The sequence below is a fragment of the Sceloporus occidentalis genome, unplaced genomic scaffold (genome assembly GCF_023333645.1).
Source record: "Sceloporus occidentalis isolate IW3139 unplaced genomic scaffold, rSceOcc1.0.p SCAF_8, whole genome shotgun sequence".
In the NCBI taxonomy this organism is placed as follows: Eukaryota; Metazoa; Chordata; class Lepidosauria; order Squamata; family Phrynosomatidae; genus Sceloporus; species Sceloporus occidentalis.
The window spans coordinates 43,329,325-43,349,918 of NW_028316988.1; the positions used below are offsets into that span (position 1 = coordinate 43,329,325).

A 20,594-nucleotide genomic window follows, 5' to 3' on the forward strand; every position below is an offset into this window, starting at 1 on the left:
CAATAAATCCAAGTGATGCATTGTGCCAGGTTTAAACCCCATTTGTAAAATCAGCCAAAAGTCCAAGCAAGGGCAATTTCATGGGGATTTCTTTTTCTGCAATATCTTGTCTGCAGTTTTCTTGGAGCAGCAAAATTTGGTCGACTTGGTTGTTAGTTGAAAATGGCTTCCTTCCTATCATAAATCAACATTCACTTACCTTTCATGTAATGTGGAAGGAGGCATATGCATGCTCAAAGAAACTTACGCATGCCATTGCCCCAACAGGATGCGAGCCTGCGTAACTCTACATCTAAGACATCTTCATTATGAAGTCCTGATGTAGGAGCTTGGTCCAAATGCATCACGTCAGAACATGCTCCAGCCATAGAGAGATAGGTGATAATAATGTATGCAATGCGTACTCACCCATTGTTTTCAAATGCAGCAGCCTCTCCTAGCTTCTGTGTTCTTCCTCATGGATACCCTTTGCCATCTCTGCCACACTCTGATGTTACTCAGCCACACAGTTTCCCGGTTTTCATTTGCAAAATGTTGGCGAAATGAAGCATTAGTTAAGTTGGAGGAGAGATTGAGAGGCCATGGAGGCAAGCTCTCCTTTATTTCTGTGTATTTTAATATCTGTGCCACTTTTCCTATTATAGATTTAGCATGCAAAAACTTGAAAGCACCCTGATAAAAGCCAATGCAACAAATACCACTACAAAGCAACAAATGAAACAAGAAGCTATTTCAAGCAGAATATTTTCTCTCTCTCTCTCTCTCTCTCTCTATATATATATATATATATGCTGAGAACTTTTTTAAAAAGCCAGAGGCTAGTATTTAAAACGCACTGACTCAACTTGGCCCAAATGGGAGTAGGAATAAACTACAACCGAAGAGCCAGTGTGGTGTAGTCATTTGAACAATGAACTAGGAGTCTGGGAGACCAAGGTTCGAATCATCACTCAGCCAAGGAAATCTGCCAGGTGGTCTTTAGCAAGTCACACACTCTCAGCTTCAAGGAATGTAATGCAACTCCTCTCTGAATGAATCTTGCCAAGAAAAACCCATGATAAGTTCGCATTAGAGTTACTGTGAGTCTGAAAGGACTTGATGTGATACAGTGGCTAAAAAACCCAATGCAATTCTAGGCTTCATCAAAAAGGAGTACAATGTCTAGATCAAGGGAAATAATAGTGCCACTTTATTCTACTTTGGTCAGGCCACACCTGGAATAATCCTGTGTCCAATTCTGGGCACCACAGTTTAAGATGGACAATCTGGAGCATGCCCAGAGAAGAGAAGGTTAAGTTTGGAAACCAAGTCCTATGAGGAGCGACTTAGGGAGCTGGGTATGTTTAGCTCAGAAAAGAGAAGGTTAAGAGGTGATATGAGAGCCAGGTTTAAATATTTGAAGGGATGCCATATTGAGAAGGGAGCAAGCTTGTTTTCTGCTGCTCCAGAGAACAGGACCCAATGGATGCAAGCTACAGGAAAAGAGATTCCACCTAAATACTAGGAAGAACTTCTTGACAGTAAGAGATGTTTGATGGTGGAACACACTCTTTCAGAGATTGTGATGGAGTCTCCTTCTTTGGAGGTATTAAAGCACAGGTTGGGTGGCCATCTTTTTGGGGTGCTTTGATTGTGTGTTCCTGCATGGCACTAGCAAGCTTGTTTTCTGCTGCTCCAGAGAATAGGAGACAATGGAGCAATGGATGTGAGCTCCAGGAAAAGAGATTCCTCCTAAGTATTAGGAGGATCTTCCTGTCAGTAAGAGATGTTTGATGTTGGAAGATGCTGCCTTGGATAGTGATGGAGTCTTCTCCTTTGGTGGCTTTGGTGGGTGGCCATCTGTCCCAGGTAGCGGTTGGCTTGTGTATTCCTGCATGGCAATTGGTTGGACTGGATGCCCCTTGGGGGTCTCTTCCAACTCTGTCATTCTATTAAGAGACATCATAACAACTAAAAAGCTACACCTGGATTTCTCCTGGTACTTCTTCCTCTTTCTATCCTTGCATGTTTTTGGTGAGAGGCCCTAGGAGACCAGAGATGGATGGTATCGGTCAGTGGTTCAAAATATCATAGGAATATAAGCTTTGAAGGGATTTGAATATCATAGCATCCAGAGGAATACTTCTTCTTCCCCTCCTCTCTAGGTAAACTTGCAAGTACCCCATAAATATCCACGGGAGCCTCTCTAAAACTCAGTAGAATTAACTGGGCAGAATTGGACCTGAGAGGCTCAGCTCCGCTTCCATTAGCAATCAGCACAAAATCAAATTTGGAAGGGTAACTATTTGGATTTTAATGCAGTTTCCCCTCAGCCTTTCGAGAAAATGGAACCCAATCTGGCGCAATTAAACAGTTTAGCCTCTTTGTAGTTTGGACGGATGAAAAGACTCTGCATTCATCTTGCGGTACATTTTATGAGCATCATTAAAAAGAGGGAAAAGAAGCTGGAGAAGGGAGGGGGAGGAAAAGACGCAAAGTCAAATTAGCTTGAAATGTTTTATTGAACAGAGTCCCTTGCTAAATGTGTGATGACTCGTAATTAGCAGAGTTTGGGAAATGGATTGATTTCAAACCCAGCAGCCAGCAGTCAGATAAAACCAGCTCCTTCTCCCTTAGACCCAGAATCATAGCTGGCCAAGCTGGCATCGGGTGGCTTATGGTTCATGCATGGGCCATCTAGTAGATAACTTTTGCAGCTTCAGGCTTCTGGTCTTCTGGTCCATGTATATCCAACTGTTAACAAAATTGATCAACTAGGAAAGAGCAAACAGACATAGAATCGTAGGGTTGGAAGAGACCCTAAGGGCCAACTAGTCCAAGCCCTTTCTGCCATGCAGGAAGATGCAACCAAAGCACTCCTGACATAAGCATCCACTTTCTGTTTAAAAACCTCTGAAGAAGGAGACCCCACCACACTCCAAGGCAGTGTATTCCACTCTTGAACAGCTCTTTCCATCAAGATGTTCTTCCTAATTTTGAGGTGGAATCTTTTTCCTACAGCTTGAATCCACTACTCCGTGTCCTAGTCTTTGGAGCAGCAGAAAATAAGCTTGCTCTGCCCTCAGGATGACATCGTATTGAGATTCTACATAGATTCTTCTCCTCTACTTTCCTTGGTCACTAAGCAGCCAAGGGGTTTGTACGGAGCCCTGTTGGCACACTGGTTAAATGCAGGTATGGGAGCCACAACGTTGTGGGTTTGGTCCCAGGGGTCCAAGGTTGACTCTGCCTCCCATCCTTTTGTAGTCGGTGAAATGAATACCCAGTTTGTTGGGGGCAATTGGCATACAGATTGTAAACCGCCTAGGGAGTGCTGAGTTCACTATGAAGTGGTATAGGAATGTAAATGCTATTGCTATTGTGCCAGCAGTGACAAGAGCAGCCCCATGGAGCAGAGCTCTCTGCTCTGCAAGCATGATCTAGGATGCCATGGCAGGCATTTATCCTGCAAAGAAATTGCTCAGTGTTGCCTCACCTCCCTCCATGCTTAATTTCACATTCACTGCAACAATTTCTTCCCACCTGGCTTTGCCTGCATGCTTAATTCCAAGTGCACACAACCTCGACGAATGCTTTGGCAGTGCTTCTTCAGTCATGAGAAGTCTATGCCCTGATCTTGCTGAGGAGATGAGGAGATACTTCTCTCTCTTTCTCTCTCCTCTCTCTCACGCAATCTCTCCAGCATTTTCAGCCCCCAGGTTTGCCTCTGTTTTCTTCCAAGATCTATGACCCAGATTAAGGCCACTCTTGTTCCCATAAAGCAAACTCCTTTTGCCTTATTTGTATTCCTAAGAGGGGAGCGCTCAAATGACAAACCGCTTATTGTGAAAGCATGGCAATTATTTTGGCACTCGGTGCAGAAATGGTTCCTTCGTCACCAGCTCCCGCTCTCCAGCTCTTGCTGCCTACATAGCATTGCCATGACATTGCGATCCCTTTGTGATCCTTGATTCAGAGCATCGTAGAGTTGGAAGGGGCTTCATGGGCCACCAAATCCAACCTGCTGCTCAATGCAGGATCTCCAGCTAGAACATCCCAAGCAGGGACCTGTCCTGCATCCCTTGGAAGACATTCAGAGAAGGAGACCCCATCACCTTGCTAGGCAATTGCTTCCATTGGGAAATCATTTATACCATCAAGAGGTTCCTTCTAATGTTCAATCAAAATCTACTGTCCTGTACCTTCAAGCCCTTAGACCTGGTCCTACCTTCTGGGACCCTCATCTCTGTGAGAGATTTTTAAAGACATAAATCATGTCACCCTTCAGTCTTATCTTCGCCAGGCTGAGCACCAAACTATGGGCTGGTACAGTCGGACTCTTTGTGCTGGCCTGGGCCTGAAATTAGGGCTAGATAGGGCTGGGCATCCCTACTATCAGCACCCGTGTGCCATCTTGGTGCAGCCCCATCCACGCGGGGCGCACTATGATGATGCACAGACGTCAGAGCGCCCAAACGGTGCTCACTGGAAAGTGCATCATCGTGGCACATGAACGCCTTGATGATGCCCCTAAAAAGAAGTCGCTCTAGGCAGTTCTTTTTAGGGAGCGCATCAGTGCCGCATCGTGCGGCTGCCGCAGCACCAACCAAGGGCAAAGATGGGCAGCTTTTAGCCACACGTCTGTATAGCCCCATGACAACAACAACAATACGCTTTGCCCATCCTTGATGTAGTGGAATTAAGTCTGGAGACGTTTTTGCTAGCAGGTACAATTGTATCATCTGCCATCCCCTTCATCTTTGTTTCCTCTGTGTTTAGCTGCAACACCATACCTGCTATGGATGGTAGATTTCCTCAGAAGCCACTATTTGATGATGATGATGAGGATGATGATGATGATGATGATGATGATGATATAGTTTATTTATATTTTCCCACCTCTCCCATATGGATTGAGGCAGGATTACAGGTCACTAAAATACACATAAAACACATTGGTAAAATAGAATAACAATTAATATTAAAACTAGCTCATCATCAATTGGCAATACAATAAAGTTATACAAGGAGATAAGGCATACTCAATCTGGCCTACATTGTTCTAGCTAGACATTGGATGCAGAACAAAGTGGACTGGCACCACAATGACTCAGAGGGAAGGATTAAGGTGACAAAGTAAGTACTGTATATAAACCCCACAGGAGAATCCTTTGCAGCATCAAATCAATTAAGCATGGCAGAGTATTGCATGCTGTTACTCTGTTAGGTGAGCTGGAGGTTTGCACACAGCTCTTCCATCTTCTCTAGATCTGAGCCCAGCAAAACTGAAGAATTTGGACCCTTGACTCCTGTCTGGAGATGACCTCTGAAAATTGGAGACTCAAGACCAAGTCCTGAGATCTGGCATCCCTAAACTGCCTGCATTTTAGATGCTCTCTAGAGGGTATGGCTATGTGGGTACCTGCATTTCAAAACAAATGCAAAACCATTAACCTGGACAGTAAGCCAGGGACAATCTCTAGATCAAGATAGATGGCACCACCCATAGCAACAATGCCAACAACCATCCTATATGTAGCTTCAAAGATATGCCTTATAGACCTTATAGACATAGATAGGAAAGAACACAGACCAAAACTGTGCAAAGAACAAGACTTTTCATTGCTTGCTCTCTCCCCAGAAGTTTGTTTAGGTTAATTAAGCAATTAGCCACATTTATCCACGCCAAGTTCAATGCTTGTTATTTCTTTGATATGCAATAAATCACCACGATGATGAATGGGAAGCTTGTTTCTGGCATACGTTTCTCAGGGAAAGACATCAGAGCAAACAAGTAGCCAGCGGAATGAGGAAAAGGCGTTTGTGGAAATCCTGGAGGATTGTTATGGCATTTTGGCATCAGGTTTATTGGGGAGGCTCACCCAGTTGCCGATAGCAAAGGCTCTGTTTTTATCCGGCGGGTCATATGCTTCTGAAGTCAGACCAAGGTGCCCAGCAACAATCCCATGGCTGGGCACCCAATAGTAATAGTAATAATAATAATAATAATAAGTTCATTTATATTTCCCACCTCTCCCAGTTGGATCGAGGTGGGATTACAACCTAAAATACACCCATAAACAGTCAATAATAATAATAATAATAATAATAATCTCAGTGTTAAATCTTATTGAACCCTATTATTATAATAGTTCATCTCCTTGCTAAATCTTAATAATAAATGTTATTATTATTATTATTAACCATTTTTATAGATTATTTTTGATCAAATTCTATACCTTCCTTCCTTCTTTCCTTTCTTTCCTCCCCCTCAACTTTCCAATCCTTTCTTTCTTTCTTTCTTTCTTTAACTATCCCTTTACGACATTTCTCTTCCCTTACTTTCTTTTTCTTATCTCTTCTGCACTCTCTTTCTCTCCTCTTCTCTTTCTCTATGGGGCCTGTATTATGACCCCAGAGCAAGTGAGAAGATCCAGAGTAAGAGATATTGTATATACCCATGTATAAATCAAGAAATTTGAGTAAAAAAATGACCCCCCAAAACTGGGTTGACTTATCAATGGGCAAGCCAGGCAGTGCATACTTAGTGCTTAACTCAACCCATAGTGGGAAGACGGCCCCACTGTGTGTCACCCCTCTTCTGGGGTGTCACTTGGGGCAGTCCGTACCCCCCGCACCCCCCTAGTGACACCTCTCCTTTGCCCTTGTCTTTCTATAGGCATCTGCCTGGAACAGCAGCAGCCCTGTTTGCACCTTAACCACTATGCAAACTTTCTCGTATGCACAGGGATTTGATAACAGCCATCATTTCATTGTAATTAGAAACAGCTATTATACGCATATGTTGCAAACATCACCTTTGGTGTTTGCATGCAAGCATTAGGAGAAAGCAAGCATTAGTCATTCTCAAAGTTACATATTTGTTACAACTGGCCAATAAAAAGCACAGTTTTTCCAGGGGTGACCATTGTTGATCTGTCAGCAATGGGGAGATGTATCTTTCCTTCATAGCAGATTAGTGGATTTCATAATGTGTCAAATAGCCCTTTGGATTTCACATCACCAAAAGGGATTTAAACAGGTTTTAAAAGGAGAAGCGGATAATAATAAACAGTTGTTGTTGTTGTGTTCCGTCAAGTCATTTCTGACTTAAGGTGACCCCATCATGGGGTTTTCTCGGCAGGATTTATTCAGAGGAGGTTTGCCATTGCCTTCCTCTGAGGCTGAGAGAGTGTGGCATGGCCAAGGACACCCAATGGCTTTTATGGAATCGAATCCTGGTCTCCAGAGTCCTGGCCCAAAATGCAAACCATCATGCCGGCTCTCATAATAATAATGTTAATAATAATAATGAGCATGCACTAAATCCAAAAAAGACCCCAAGCTTTTAAAGTCTGCCGAATGCATTTGAAACTTTAGTATTTTAAACGAGGCGCTCCTTCGTTAGCATAATTAAGAACACAGAAGCTCCTTGACTAATTGAAAACAGAATTAGCAAATTAACAGGTGTAGAGATTTGGAAGCGGAGGGTTTTGAGAGAGCGGGGAGCTTGCCAATTCTTGCGGGGTTTAAGAGAACAAACGGCAAACGCCTTATTTACACGGACGGGACACTGGCCTTGTTAACCGTGTGCAACATGTCCATTGCCAAAGTGCGCAGAGGGAAGGTCACTGTGGGCAAAGGCATTGATCTAACTCCAGGTGACTTATTTATTGAAAGGATTTGTGCCCTGCCTTTCAAGAGCCTCCCAGTGGAGCTGACTTAAATTCCTGATTGAATTCACCACGAAAGAAAAGCCACTTTAAATAATTGATTTTTAAACTACATTTCCCCTTTTGTTATTCAGCTCTTTCCTGGGCGAATATAACAGCCGAGTGGCTCTGAGACAAATGTGAGCGGTTGGCACCAGATCTCTTTTGCGCTTGGAGACAAGAGGGAAGGAATCAGTGGATTCCTTGAGAATGACCCTATGGCAAAGCTATCACGGGGTCTTCTTGGCAAAATGTGACCGGAGCGTGCTTGCCATTGCCGTCCTCTGAGGCTGAGAGATTGCAACTTACCCAAGATCACCCAATGGCTTTGCATGACTGAGGGGGATTCAAACCCAAGATCACAGGACTTGGCATTGAGTTTCAGGGTTTGGGCCTCTTCTCCAGTTCTCAGAGGAAGATAAAGGACTCTTGGGACAAGAGCGATCCCTTGTAAAGTGTGTATGTTTGTGAATCCATCTACATAGGATTGTGTGTTGCTGGAGCTTATGTAGACTGCTTTGTACTATAGGCAGTCCAATGGTCAATTTGACCCTCTCCTCTCTCTTTCATACAAAACCAAGGGACCATCGAGGGCTGCAGCTAAACAGAGGCCAAAATGAGGCCATTCCTCCCTCCTTCATAATAATCCGGATCCCCAATAAAAATTTCTTCAGTCCCCAAATATCTAGCATTGCAACAACCTAAAATTTCAGTTGAGGGTATGCTATGGGGCTGTTGTTGGCGGCTGTGCCATGGGGTGGTTGGTGCCTTCAAGTTGTTTCTGCTTTGAGGTGACTCTGATTCCAACCTATTGCAGCGTTTTCTAAGGGAAGGTTTGCAGAACCTTCTGGATGAATCTTACCACTCTTTCCATGGCAAGTGTAACAAATGCCTTTTTGGCCTTTTACAGAAGCTTGACGTCTTTATTATTATGGCTTCAACATGTCAGTTGCAGGGAAAAAATAACCAAATTGTGACACCTGGGTGAGCCTTTTGTGCAATTTTGTGTGAACAAAAGGTAAGGAGGGAGGGAAGGCCCGGGTTGTCCAGCCTCAGCAAACAAGGGCTGTCATTTGGTTGAAATACCTTTCACGCCAGCGCCGGTGACAGATACTTGGGCAGGATGTAGTTAAAAATAGTTGGCGATGCCCATCAAAATGCCAGTCGTGTTCAGACTAGAGGTGGAATACAATGAGAGATGGGAGCCTGGTTTTGATTAGGGAGTTCGGAGTTGCCTGGCTTTGTTTCCAAAGCAGAACTCCGCTCTGTTACGAATTCTCTAGCTCCTATTTTTCTTTCCCTGATTTCTCTCTGTCTTCTCTCTTTCTTTGCCTGATAATCAATGAACACATCTCCCTCAATGAGGACAAAATTGCATGGAAAAAAACCCCAAACCCTCCTGATATATTTATATGGCTGATTGCATATCCTTCAACATTTCGTAATGAGAATGAGGACATTTCTGGCCAAGCAACATCAGCGTTTGATCAAGATGGCAACATTTATCAGTGAGGAAGAACTGGTGAGCTAGGAGTTTGCCTGAGGTTGCATCCGCACTGCGGAAATAATCCGGTTGGACACCACTTTAACTGCCATGGCTCAGTGCTATGAAATTTTGGGAACTGTAGTTGGATGTGGCACCAGAGCTACTCACAGAGAAGGCTACATATCTCACAAAATGACAGTTTCCAAAACTCCTTACTTTGAAGTAAGGGTGACACCAACCCTAGGGATGCAACTGGAAGGAGGAAGCCAGTACAGAGAGCCTCTTTGCAAGCTGCAGCAACAAATCAATTCAGCCTTTTTTGTGGCTTTTTCAGGCTATGAGGCTGTGTTCCAGAGGAGTTTAGATCTAGCTGGCCATGAATGCCTTCGACTTCACATTCTAGCAAGCTGGTGCTCTAGTAGTTAAATGGAGATCTGGGCTCAGGCCTTTCCTCTTGCCCAGAGCCCACAAAAACTGGAGGATTTGCCCCCTTCTCTCTCACCTGGACGGAGGTGACCCACGAAAACTGGAAACTCAGGCCCAAGCTTTGAGATCTGGCAAGCATAGCTAGAATTCCCCTGGCACCCTTATTCTATCCCAGTTCCATACTAGTTTCCAAAATCAGTGAACATTTCCAAACGCTTGCGTATTGTAAGGTGGCACCCCATCTGTGCCATGGTCTCCTTGGAGAGGTTCACCTGGCATGGTGAACCTCGCCTGAACATTTAAATGACATTTTAGTGCATTTAAATTGCTATTTTGTTTTTACTTGCTAACTTGCTCTTACCCCTCGCTGCCAGTTTTATCTTCATTTTATTGATGTGCTGTTCTGAATCGCATTTTAAAAAGAGTTTTCTGCTTTTGTGGTTTTAATTTAGTTGCACATCACCCCAAGAATCCTTGTAGTTGGGCAGTCTGTAGAAGGATAATAAACAGATAAATGAATGTGTGTTGTATCTGAACTGTTAGCATGTTGATTGAATAAGAACAACCATTTTACTATCTGAATCATTTATTAACTGATATGAATACCTTCTTTTAGACGACTAGTTTACTATCTTATTCATTACAGTTGAGGTGAGAACTTTGCAACTCCTAGCATTTCTAACAAATGGCTATGCTCTCACCAAAGAAAGCTCTTGGGACTTTCAGTTTAACAACATCCCTGGATTGTATAATGCTTTGTTGCTCAACACAACCCCCAGAAATTCACGCCAAAATCCTGCTACAATTGCATGCTTCCAGGGGGACCCCATGGATACCAAAATCCATGGATGCTCAAGTCTTTATGGGGTACTAAAATAGCGTCCCTTATATAAAATGGCGAAAATCAAAGTTTGCTTTTTGGAATGTATATATTTTAATATATATATTTATGAGCCACAGAAGCTTGAATCTGTAGATGAAGAATCAGTGGATATGGAGAGCTGACTGTATAAATGTGTGTGCATAGATATAGATATGGATATAGATCTATATTAAGCCATATTTTTCAAGCTAACTTCTCCTCCTTCAAATGGGTGTTACGCATTTCTGACATCATGGAGACGTCACAGTGAGGTCACAATAATTCACTTGGTCCCTTAGAGTCCCCACAAAGTGATTTAAGTTGTGGCGACAGTATTTATAAAGCTCCACGCCCATTTCTGCCAACGTCTTCCAAAGTGCCTCGACCGAAGTAAGGAAAGAGCTCTGCGTGTGCTATTTGTGAACTGGCAGATGCTACGATTTTGATGTCTGCTCCAACCTCTTTCCTTCGGCTTGAATGCTCACTCAAGGTCCCAGTAGGCGAAAGGGAGGGATGGAAGGGTGCAGACGCTTGTGTGCCGAATTCTGATTTTGCTTCGGCGAGGCAGATGGTTTGCATCATGTATGAGCAATGCATTGCTGGATCAAAACACATTATAGAGATGTTTCTCTCCTGCCAGCCAGACGTGTTGGGGCTGATGGACTCTATCGGTCGACAGCCAAAAGGAGTCAACAAATATTAATACGACAGGAGAGATGGGGGCAGGGTTTAATAAAGAGCCTCAAAGCTCCAGGGAAACATCTTCCTTGCTTTGGCTTCCTTCTTTTTTGCAACATTAGATTCTGCAAAGAGAGCTAGTGTCCATCCATCTTGACACTGCTACAGTTCTGATACATTGTCAAATGTGTGGGGTCTGCTCCAGAATATGTGGCTCATGGAGCTTTGCAGGTGCAATGTAATAAATAGGGGCATCTGCTCACTGCAAATCTAGTTTAGTGCCCTCCAAGTGGTCATAAGAGAGGTGAAATTGTCTGCATGTGTAGTTGGTTCCAGTAATTCACTGGGCATTAGAGGCATCTTTGGCAGCAGACGGATATCATCTTCCTAGAGCAGAGATTTCCCAGGGCCTCTACAAACAGGTTTCCTCTGGCCTTGCTTCCTCCTGTATAGACAATGCAGGCTGATAGCCCTGGGCTGGGATTGACCAGTCCAGACACTGATCCAGCAGTCCTGGGCCAATCCCAGCCCAAAGGGGTCTTGTTGTTGTTATCATTATTGCTGTTGTTGTGCCTTCAAGTCATTTCTGACTTATGGCGACCCTGAGGCAGTGGCATCCCTGCCCGGGGTGTCACCCGGTGTGGTAAAGGGGCACAGCTTCCAAGGGCAGAGCTTCTGGGGGCAGCACCAAAAGGACATGCCCCACCTTATTGTTGCAGCACATAAAATGAGAGGCAGGCTAGCTCCAACAGGCCTCCCTGGAAGAAGATTAACCATCCATTAAGAAGCCAAGCCATCCCTCCAGTCCATCTCCCCTGATCCAGGCCTCGGAGGTAGAGAAGAACTGCTGGCCCTCATCCCCTTCCCCTCCACCACTCCTTTCTCCTTTTGTGTTGTGTCTTTTTAGATTGGAAGCCAGAGGGCAGGGAACTGTCCAATTAAAAGATTGTATGTACAGCGCTGTGTAAATTTACAGTGCTTTATAAATAAAGGTTAATAATAATAATAATAATAATAATAATAATAATAAAATGGCACCACAGCAGCAAAGTGGGGGCACACTTGACCCTCTCAGCAGCCCCTCAGCCTTCTGTAATCCCACCTCGATCCACCTGGGAGAGGTGGGAAAATATAAATAAACTATTATTATTATTATTATTATTATTATTATTAGTCCAATGTGGCTATTGCAGCATGGGATCCAGAAGGCAGCCATCTCCCCACCCTGGCCTTCCGAGTCCTATGTGGCCATGCCCACACGGGACCCAGAAGGCAACCACCTTCTACCCCGGGATGTACTACCCCAATAGCAATAGCAGCTCCATTTATATACCGCTTCATACCGCACTTAGCAGTCCCTAAGCAGTTTACAACTGTAAGTTAATTGCCCCCAACAAGCTGGGGACTTATTTTAGTGACCTCAGAAGGATGGAAGGCTTAGTCAACCCTGAGCCCCTGCCTGGGATTGAACCTTGTGGTTTGTGAGTGAGTGGCTGCAGTACTTGCATTTAACCACTGCACCACCAGGGAACCTTTGGGATATCACCACCTCTGGGGTGTCACCTGGTGCGGCCCACACTATTGCATCCCTGTACTGATGCCACTGCATTATGGTAGGTTTTCTTGGCAAGGTATGTTCATTGCTTTACACTGAGGCTGAGAGTGTGGCTTGCCCGAGGTCACCCAGTGGGGCCTTAGCGCATGGCAAAAAGACTGTCATTTTGCTGTGGAGTTTCTTGAAAACTCACTGGTGACAGCTGGCACACTCATGGCCCCTTATCCCTTACTTTCACATCTTTCCTTGAAGACCCCCATTCCAGTCTGTGATGTTGGATAGAGGCAACTGGTCACAACACCGTAGCCAGACACCCTATTTCTGCACTTATAGGGCACAACAGGGGCATTCAGTGTAAGGTAAGATGTGAACTTGCCACAAGTGGAGAATTTTCACTTTTGTTTCACCCAAAGGTGATCCATGTAGACTGGAGACTTACGGCAAATCCATAAGATCTGGCAATCCTGCTTGTCATACTGAAGGTCAGGAGCCATTGACATTCTGGAATGGAGACAGATTTGTGTTAATGTGGGAACATGAACCGAATTAAATAAACTGTAAACAACTCAGAAATGCATCGCACACAATGTGTACATGAAACACAATTATAGGCAGCCAGTGGAACGCATCCACTTGGCATACAAAGGAAGGAAAACCTAGCGTTCTTAAAACATGGAGCTTTCAGAGGTTTGGGAGTTTTCTTTGTGGTCAGATTATCTGAATTTTGTTATGGCTGTATACGTTTTGACGCTATATGCATTTGTATATGTGTGCGTGTGTGTATTAAAGACTGAGGATATTCTAACAGGGCTTCTTATATTGCATAAATCAATCAAACTTTTGTTGTGACCCAATGCAGACTCCTTCAGCCTGCATTCTGCACTTGTGTCTACATTTATGGCAAGTTGTTAGATGCTGGCATATTGCATTGTTATTTTAGTTGAAGGCCGGCTTAATGAGATTAAAATGTCAGCATACAACCTCTCATCCTCCAGTCTGGAAGAGCCATATCTGATCAGATGCCCAAGAGTCAACTAGCAGCTTGCTTAATTTCCTTAATGTGCAAACTAATAAGAGATATAGTAACTTGGACATGACATGAGAGAGCATCTGCCTGCTAGCAACAGCTTCTTGCAGGAAAGGGATACCAGCTGCGGGCGATTTCGCAGAAATGAATGAATAATTCACAGGGGTTTTATCATTGGACAAATTGTGCTCACTCTGATTCAGTGGGACTTCTTGGATGCTTCAGCTTAAACAAAAATGCGAGGAATGCCAGGTTTCATGTTTCAGAAGCAAAGAAGATCCTAGATGATCCGACATCTTTCCAGCAGCTCCCAAACAACATTCATCTGTTGGCAGTATATTATCCACAATGGTGACCAATTGCATCACTTCCATTAACCATTTTGGGGCACTCTGAGGGCCACAAAACTAGGTTCCCAGGGGACACATGAGACCCATAGACCTTATTTTCCCCACCCCTGCTGTAGAGCTACCTTTCATGCTCAGGTCCACTCAACAAACCTATGAAGGGGGAGCGTTGCTTTCCAAACTTTCCCAATGCAAGTTCTCCCAGCATCCCTAAAATGCACCTTATCTAGTTGAGAACAGGGTTCGAGTCCCAACCCAGCTGAAGTTTTAGGTAACAGCAATGCTAGAAATGTGGAGAGTCAAGGGTAACATCATGATGGGACAAGATTCTTATTTGGTGGGTACTGTCATCATTTTGCCACCCAATAGCTATGCTCCTCTGGCTCCCACTAGAACGTTCAGAGATACATTTGTGAATGCCAGTATTGTTTTCTTTAATGAGTGACCAGTCAAACAAAAAGCATGTCACCCATAATACATATTTAGAGCAATGTGGCTTGAGTGTTGGACTATGCCTCTAGAAACCGTGGTTCAAATCCTGGCTTGGCCATTTGGGTGATCTTGGGGAGGTCCTATATTCTCAGCCTCAGGGGAAGGCCATGGCAAACCTCCTCTGAACACATTTTGCCAATTCATGAATGCCATTATTCATGTCATTTCCTTCCATGATAGGGTCGCCATGATAGGGTCCATGATAGGATCGGCCCCATGATAGGGTCACAACAAGTTAGAAATGACTTGAAGGCATGCAACAAAGGTGGAACACTGTTCTCCAAATTGGAAACGATTCTCCAGTGTCACTGTCCCAGGTCCTGATACTGAGCATCATTACCCACAACTCCATCTCCCAAGCCCTGAGGCTCTTCGTTGGCAAGCTTGGCAATTCCTTGCCACCACTGTACCCTCCCCGGCCACCCACTCGCACCGCTGGGTAGCGAACGCTCCTCTCCAGGGGTCCATCGCTAACAGGGTTGCTGCACAATGAAGTCCTTTTGCAGACTTCAAAGGGGATTTGGAGCAAACCTCCACAACCAGCTGGAGCCCTTCCGGCCAATCCACAACCCAGTTAAGTCAAAGGACTGGCATGGAAACGGATTTTGCTCTGATGCGGGAGGCACAAATCAGCCAGGGTTAATACTTCAGCTTAACTATGTTAGGCCTTCCCTTGTTTCCAGGGCAACCAGCCTCTACTTCTTGAGCGGAGAAGACTTTTTCCTGGATGAGGAGAACAAGAAACCTGGTGCTTGGCTTTAACAATTCATGAGCGCTGCATTTTCGACAGGCGCAACCCAAATTGGCTGCAGGGGTCAGGGAGCTCTTGAGCAAAATGCCTCCAACGGAAGATTTTCATGTGTGGGGATGATGGTAGTAAGGTGTGATGCATAAGTGGTCACTGCATTTTTCTCCATGCATAGACCAGAAATTGCACTGGTTTGCCCATTTTGCTCAACACACGAAGAGCAAAACTCTATTGTTAGGACATTACCTGCCAAAAGTAACCTCAATAGTGGAGTGAGTTGAAAAGAACAACTCCAGTGTCTCTTTGGTAGTGCATTGACAGCCAGAACCATTTTCTATCTTATTTCCATGTTTATGAGTTTCCACCTGGTAGAAAAACCAGATGAGAGGAGAAAAACACACCATGCATGGAGACCAGAGACCATAAATCTGCTTTTGCAATGGCCAGATTTGTCCAGAAGTCTTTGCAGTTTCAGGTCGGAGTAGACAAACAAGACTCTGGGGAAAGTCTGGAGAATCTTGTATCTAAAACTTCCTCGGACGCCACAGTAGAGTCTTTTTTCTTTGACAGTAACAAAAGGAACTGAAATACAACATCAAGATGGATTTTAAAATCAAGATGCATTTCAGAAAGTGGTCTATGTGTTACATTTGTTCTTGTTTGTGTGTGCCTTCAAGTTGTTTCCAGCTTAGGGCAACCGTAAGGTGAACCTGTCATGGGGTTTTCATGGCAAGTTTCTTCAGAGGGTTTTTGTGGCAAGTTGCCATCGCCTTTTCTGAGGCTGAGAGAGTGTGACTTGCCCAAGGCTACCCAGTGGGTTTCCATGGCCAAGTCAGGATTCGAAACAAAAGATCCCATGGGAATATGAACACAGCAAATAGAGGAGTTCTAGGTGTGCATAGTTTTGCAATGTCTTATTCTTTGCAATGCTAGAAATTTGGGAACTGCAGGAAGATTTCATGGGTGGGTAGAATTTTTTTTAGGGGAGGCAATGCCCTCATTTTGACATGTAACTGCACTCCTGGGAAGCACATTCCCCTGCTATGAATGTGGAATAGAAGAGACGTTTCCTTCCAGTGGGAAACTGAACGGTGCAAAAGAACCGCAATTCAATTTGCAGCTTTTTCCCCCGCCAGGGAAGAGATTCATTACCGTTGAAGATGGCATCGGGGGACCGCAGAGCGCCAGCCCGCTCTTGGATATGCGGAAGCCGTCTTCAAGGGGTTATTTATAAATTGGGAAAAGAGAGAAGGTTACACTAAAAATAATTAAACCTGTCAGGATGTAAATAAAAACTGTGGCAAGGTCGCATGGAGCGCACTTGGGGAAAGTTCTGCCAAGGGAGAACGGGGAAGAAGAAATGGTGGTTCATTAGAACAGGGCTGTGCACCGTAAATTAAAAGATGGCTTGGGCGTGGGTGCCAAAAAGTGTGCAATATGGGTTGTAGTGCGTTGTAGGATGCTTGGGTCCTATGGAGTTTATAGTTTGGGAGAAGTGCTAGAGCTTTCTGGCTGAGAAGTCTAAATACTTCTAAATGTGTGTTGTGTGGCTTCAAGTCATTTCCGTCTTATGGCAACCCTAAGGTGAACTTATCCCAGGGTTTTCTTGGTTGGTTTCTTCAGAGGGGGTTTGCCATTGCCTTTCTCTGAGGCTGAGAGAGTGTGACTTGCTCAGGGTCACCCAGTGGGCTTTTGCAGCTGAGTCAGGATTCAAACCCTGGTCTCCAGAATCCTGCTCAATGCTCAAACCACTACGCCACACTGGCTCTCCAGTCTGCTTCTAAATACCTTTCCCTAAACTGCAAATCCTAGGATTCTGCAAGACAGAACTGTGGCTTTTAAAGTGGGATTATAGTGCTATCAGTGTGTAGTGGGAACGGGTCCCAGGATGGGCAATGTTTTCTCAGTTAAACCCTTGCAGAGTACACTTCCTCCCCCCTCTTGCAAATAGCTCATTTTCCCCCTCTGTAACCCATCCCAAAATGGTGGTCGGAAGACATCACTTCTGACCACCATTTTGAGAAGGGCTACAGAGCAATGTCACATCACTTCCTCTCATTTTGTATCCTACAGCTCAGCACTGGTCTACAGAGAACATGTGATGTCTGCAATATGCCATGCAGATATAATCTCAGTGCCATAATGGTGACCCTAAATCGAACCTATTGTGTTGTTTTCTTGGCAAGATTTGTTCAGAGGAGGTTTGCCATTGACTTCCCCTGAGGCTGAGAGAGTGTGACGTATGCAAGGTCACCCAGTGGGGTTGCATATTGTGTTGGTAATGTACCACCATCACCATAAAGTCATGCATTGTAGCCTCTGTTGCAGGATAATGACTGCTGTTATAATTAGGAATAGAAAATATTCATTGTTATTAGTTTTGTGGCCAAATAATGGCTTTCCTGATGATTGGGAAATTCAGGACAAGTAGCAAAGATGTAAGAATTGCATATCTGTTTGTGGAGAACTTTATGCCTAAGAAGTCCATCTTCCTCATTATGGGATTTAGAGGCTCCATGTTTCTTTTTACTCACTTTCTTCCTATCCTTCTGCCAACAGCCTCCCCGGTCGCTATGAACAATGGCTCAGCTGTACTATAAGAAGGTGAACTACTCACCCTACAGAGACCGGATCCCGTTGCAGATTGTCCGTGCGGAAGCGGAGCTGTCGTTGGAAGAGAAGTCCTACCTCAGCGCTGTGGAGAAGGGGGACTATGCCAGTGTGAAGCATTCCCTGGAAGAGGCGGAGATCTACTACAACATCAACATCAATTGCATGGACCCTCTTGGACGCAGTGCCCTTCTAATAGCCATAGAGAACGAGAACCTGGAAATCATGGAGTTGTTGTTGAGCCACGGGATCTACGTGGGAGACGCTCTGTTGTATGCAATACGGAAGGAAGTAGTAGGAGCCGTAGAACTCCTTCTGAACTATAGGAAGCCAAGCGGTGAGAAACAGGTAGGTCAAGAATGGAGACCCACACTGGGTGGGATGGCCTCCTTTATGGATATTTTGGATGCATGGGTTGACCTGGGTTGTCACAAAGGCAGCTGATGCTCCCATCTCACTGGGCAGGGATCCCACTTCATCTACATTGTAGAAGTAATGCAGTTTGACGGCTTTTTCACTATCATGGCTTCCTCCCACAGAATCCTGGGCTTTGTAGTTTTGTGAGGCACTAGTGCTCTTTGGCAGAGAAGGCTGAATACTGTGTAAAACTGCAAATCTCAGGATGCAATAGGATGGAGCTACAGCACTTAAAGGGATGTCAAGCTTCATTCTTTCTCCAGTCTGGATGCACCCAAAGTTTTAGCCAAGCTTTCCATGACTGATCCTATCCATATATTGTATCCAGCACAGATACAATATATTGGACAGATACCTCAGAGGTCAGGATGAAACATTAACATGGATTCCCCATCTCGCTGCATGGAAGTCAGCAGTTGCCATTGGGTTTTAATAGAGATGGTGTTGTTGTTGCTGCTGGTGACTGCTGTGTGCTTTCTAGTCAACTCCAATTTATGGTGACCTATCCTAGGGTTTTTGTGACAAGATATATTCCCTCAAGGCAGAGAGAGTGTGACTTGCCTAAGTTCATCCATTATGTTCCCCTGGTTGAGAAATAATTTGAACCCAGGTTGCCCAGACTCCTTGTCCAGCATCTGAACCACTGCAGCACCCTGTCTCTGTAATAGGGGGCATTGTGAGGATTTGGCAAATGATGTGTCTCCCTTTAAGATGCTTTCGTATCCTGCTTTACAGAGGACAGTCCTCTGTTTGATGACCAAGTCTAATTTAGATCCAGATCAAGTCTAATTTAAAGATAAAGAACCCTATTGTATGAAGATGACCTCTTCATACAATACTACAGTTCATAATATTTGTTTGCTTGTTATGCTATGCCAATCTGCAGTTTGATCACAGAGTCAAACTTGGCCTTACTAGGAGTTCTATGGCACCAGAAGGATTCCTGCTAGAGTTTTCCTTGGGTATAAGTCTGTTGTTGTTGTTGAATGTTTCTCTGTTGGCAGCAGCAACATACCTTCCAACTGTCCTGATTTTGCAGGGACAGTCCCCATTAATCCTCTGCCATCCCACTTTTACAACTGCTTTTAAAATGTCCCAGTTTCATTCTGCTCCTCCTATCTTCCTTGTTTGTCCTCAGCTTGCTTCAGGGGCTGCAAACTGAATTTAAAAGGCAATATATTTTGCACTCTATTAACACTTCAGCGGGCAGAGAAGAAGAGCAGATGTCCTTCCCAGTAGGCTTAGACTGCTGCAGTCCTTCCTAGCTTATATATTCTTCCTTAGTAATAACTTTCACCATCTTTACTACACTCGGATATCACTTGACCATAGATAGATGCCATAGATGCCTCATTTCGCATTATTATCTGTGAAATGCTGGAAATCCATGGAAAGGAAGAAAAAAACCACCCACTACCATTGCACATTTCACATTGCTGGCACAGATGTAGATCCATTGCAATGCAACAAACGTCCTGGGCTTCTCGTTCCTTACAAATAATTGAACGTATTCTTTAATGGTTGGATTACAATTTGGTTGCAGTCTGCAGAGCATCCAATTTCTTCTCGAAGCACAGTGTTTGTAGGGAGCTAATGGGATACGAGCAAATATTTAACGTGCTGTTTTACAAACGCAAGGAGAGTGAAACACACTTCGCCGTGTAACATGCAGACTTTTAAAGATCTGGTTTCCTGCACAATGCTTACTGTCCCCCCCTTCGGTGTGTTATGAAGTGAAGATGTCATTGTGATTTTCTTCCCCCCGCCTTCACCTAGGTAACAAAATACTTTTAGCCAACCCTGGGGAAAAATGCGCTTTCTGATCATTTCCAATGTGGAGGGATTCTAGTTTCCAGCACACAGGAATAATTTCTGCAAAGGAAGGCATCTGGAGCAGCTATAACAACTGGCCAATTATGGCATGCGGGGAAAAAATACATATATCTAAACACGCTAGATTATGAATGTGAATGAGCTTTTTGTGCGGCTGTTTTTAAACTTACCTTGCTTGGTTGCCTGTCTATTGAAAGCCAATCAGTGCTTACAACGGCAGCAAAAGAATTACAAGCAGAAGAATGCATCTCATAGGGAGCTGTGGAAGCAATGACATTTTGCTTTAGTACATAACAGGCTGCCTCCAAAGTTTCCAATTAGATGCTAACAATGTCGGCATTCAGAAATCATGAATCGAGTGTAAGAAAGCCGGCAAAAGTAGCCTGAAAGACCAAGGGGAACTATGGCTATAAGACAGGAGT

At 44.3% G+C, this 20,594-nt stretch overlaps 1 protein-coding gene across 1 annotated transcript in view; it reads left to right on the top strand.

Moving 5' to 3' along the window:
• Positions 1 to 20,594, top strand: part of LOC149308784 (short transient receptor potential channel 5) — a 112,159-nt gene that overhangs the window by 16,882 nt on the left and 74,683 nt on the right. Inside the window, exon 2 of the mRNA XM_089536461.1 lies at positions 17,872 to 18,270. Coding sequence (XP_089392587.1) covers positions 17,893 to 18,270 — 378 coding nt within the window. The 5' untranslated portion in view covers positions 17,872 to 17,892. The remainder of the gene's footprint in view (positions 1 to 17,871; positions 18,271 to 20,594) is intronic.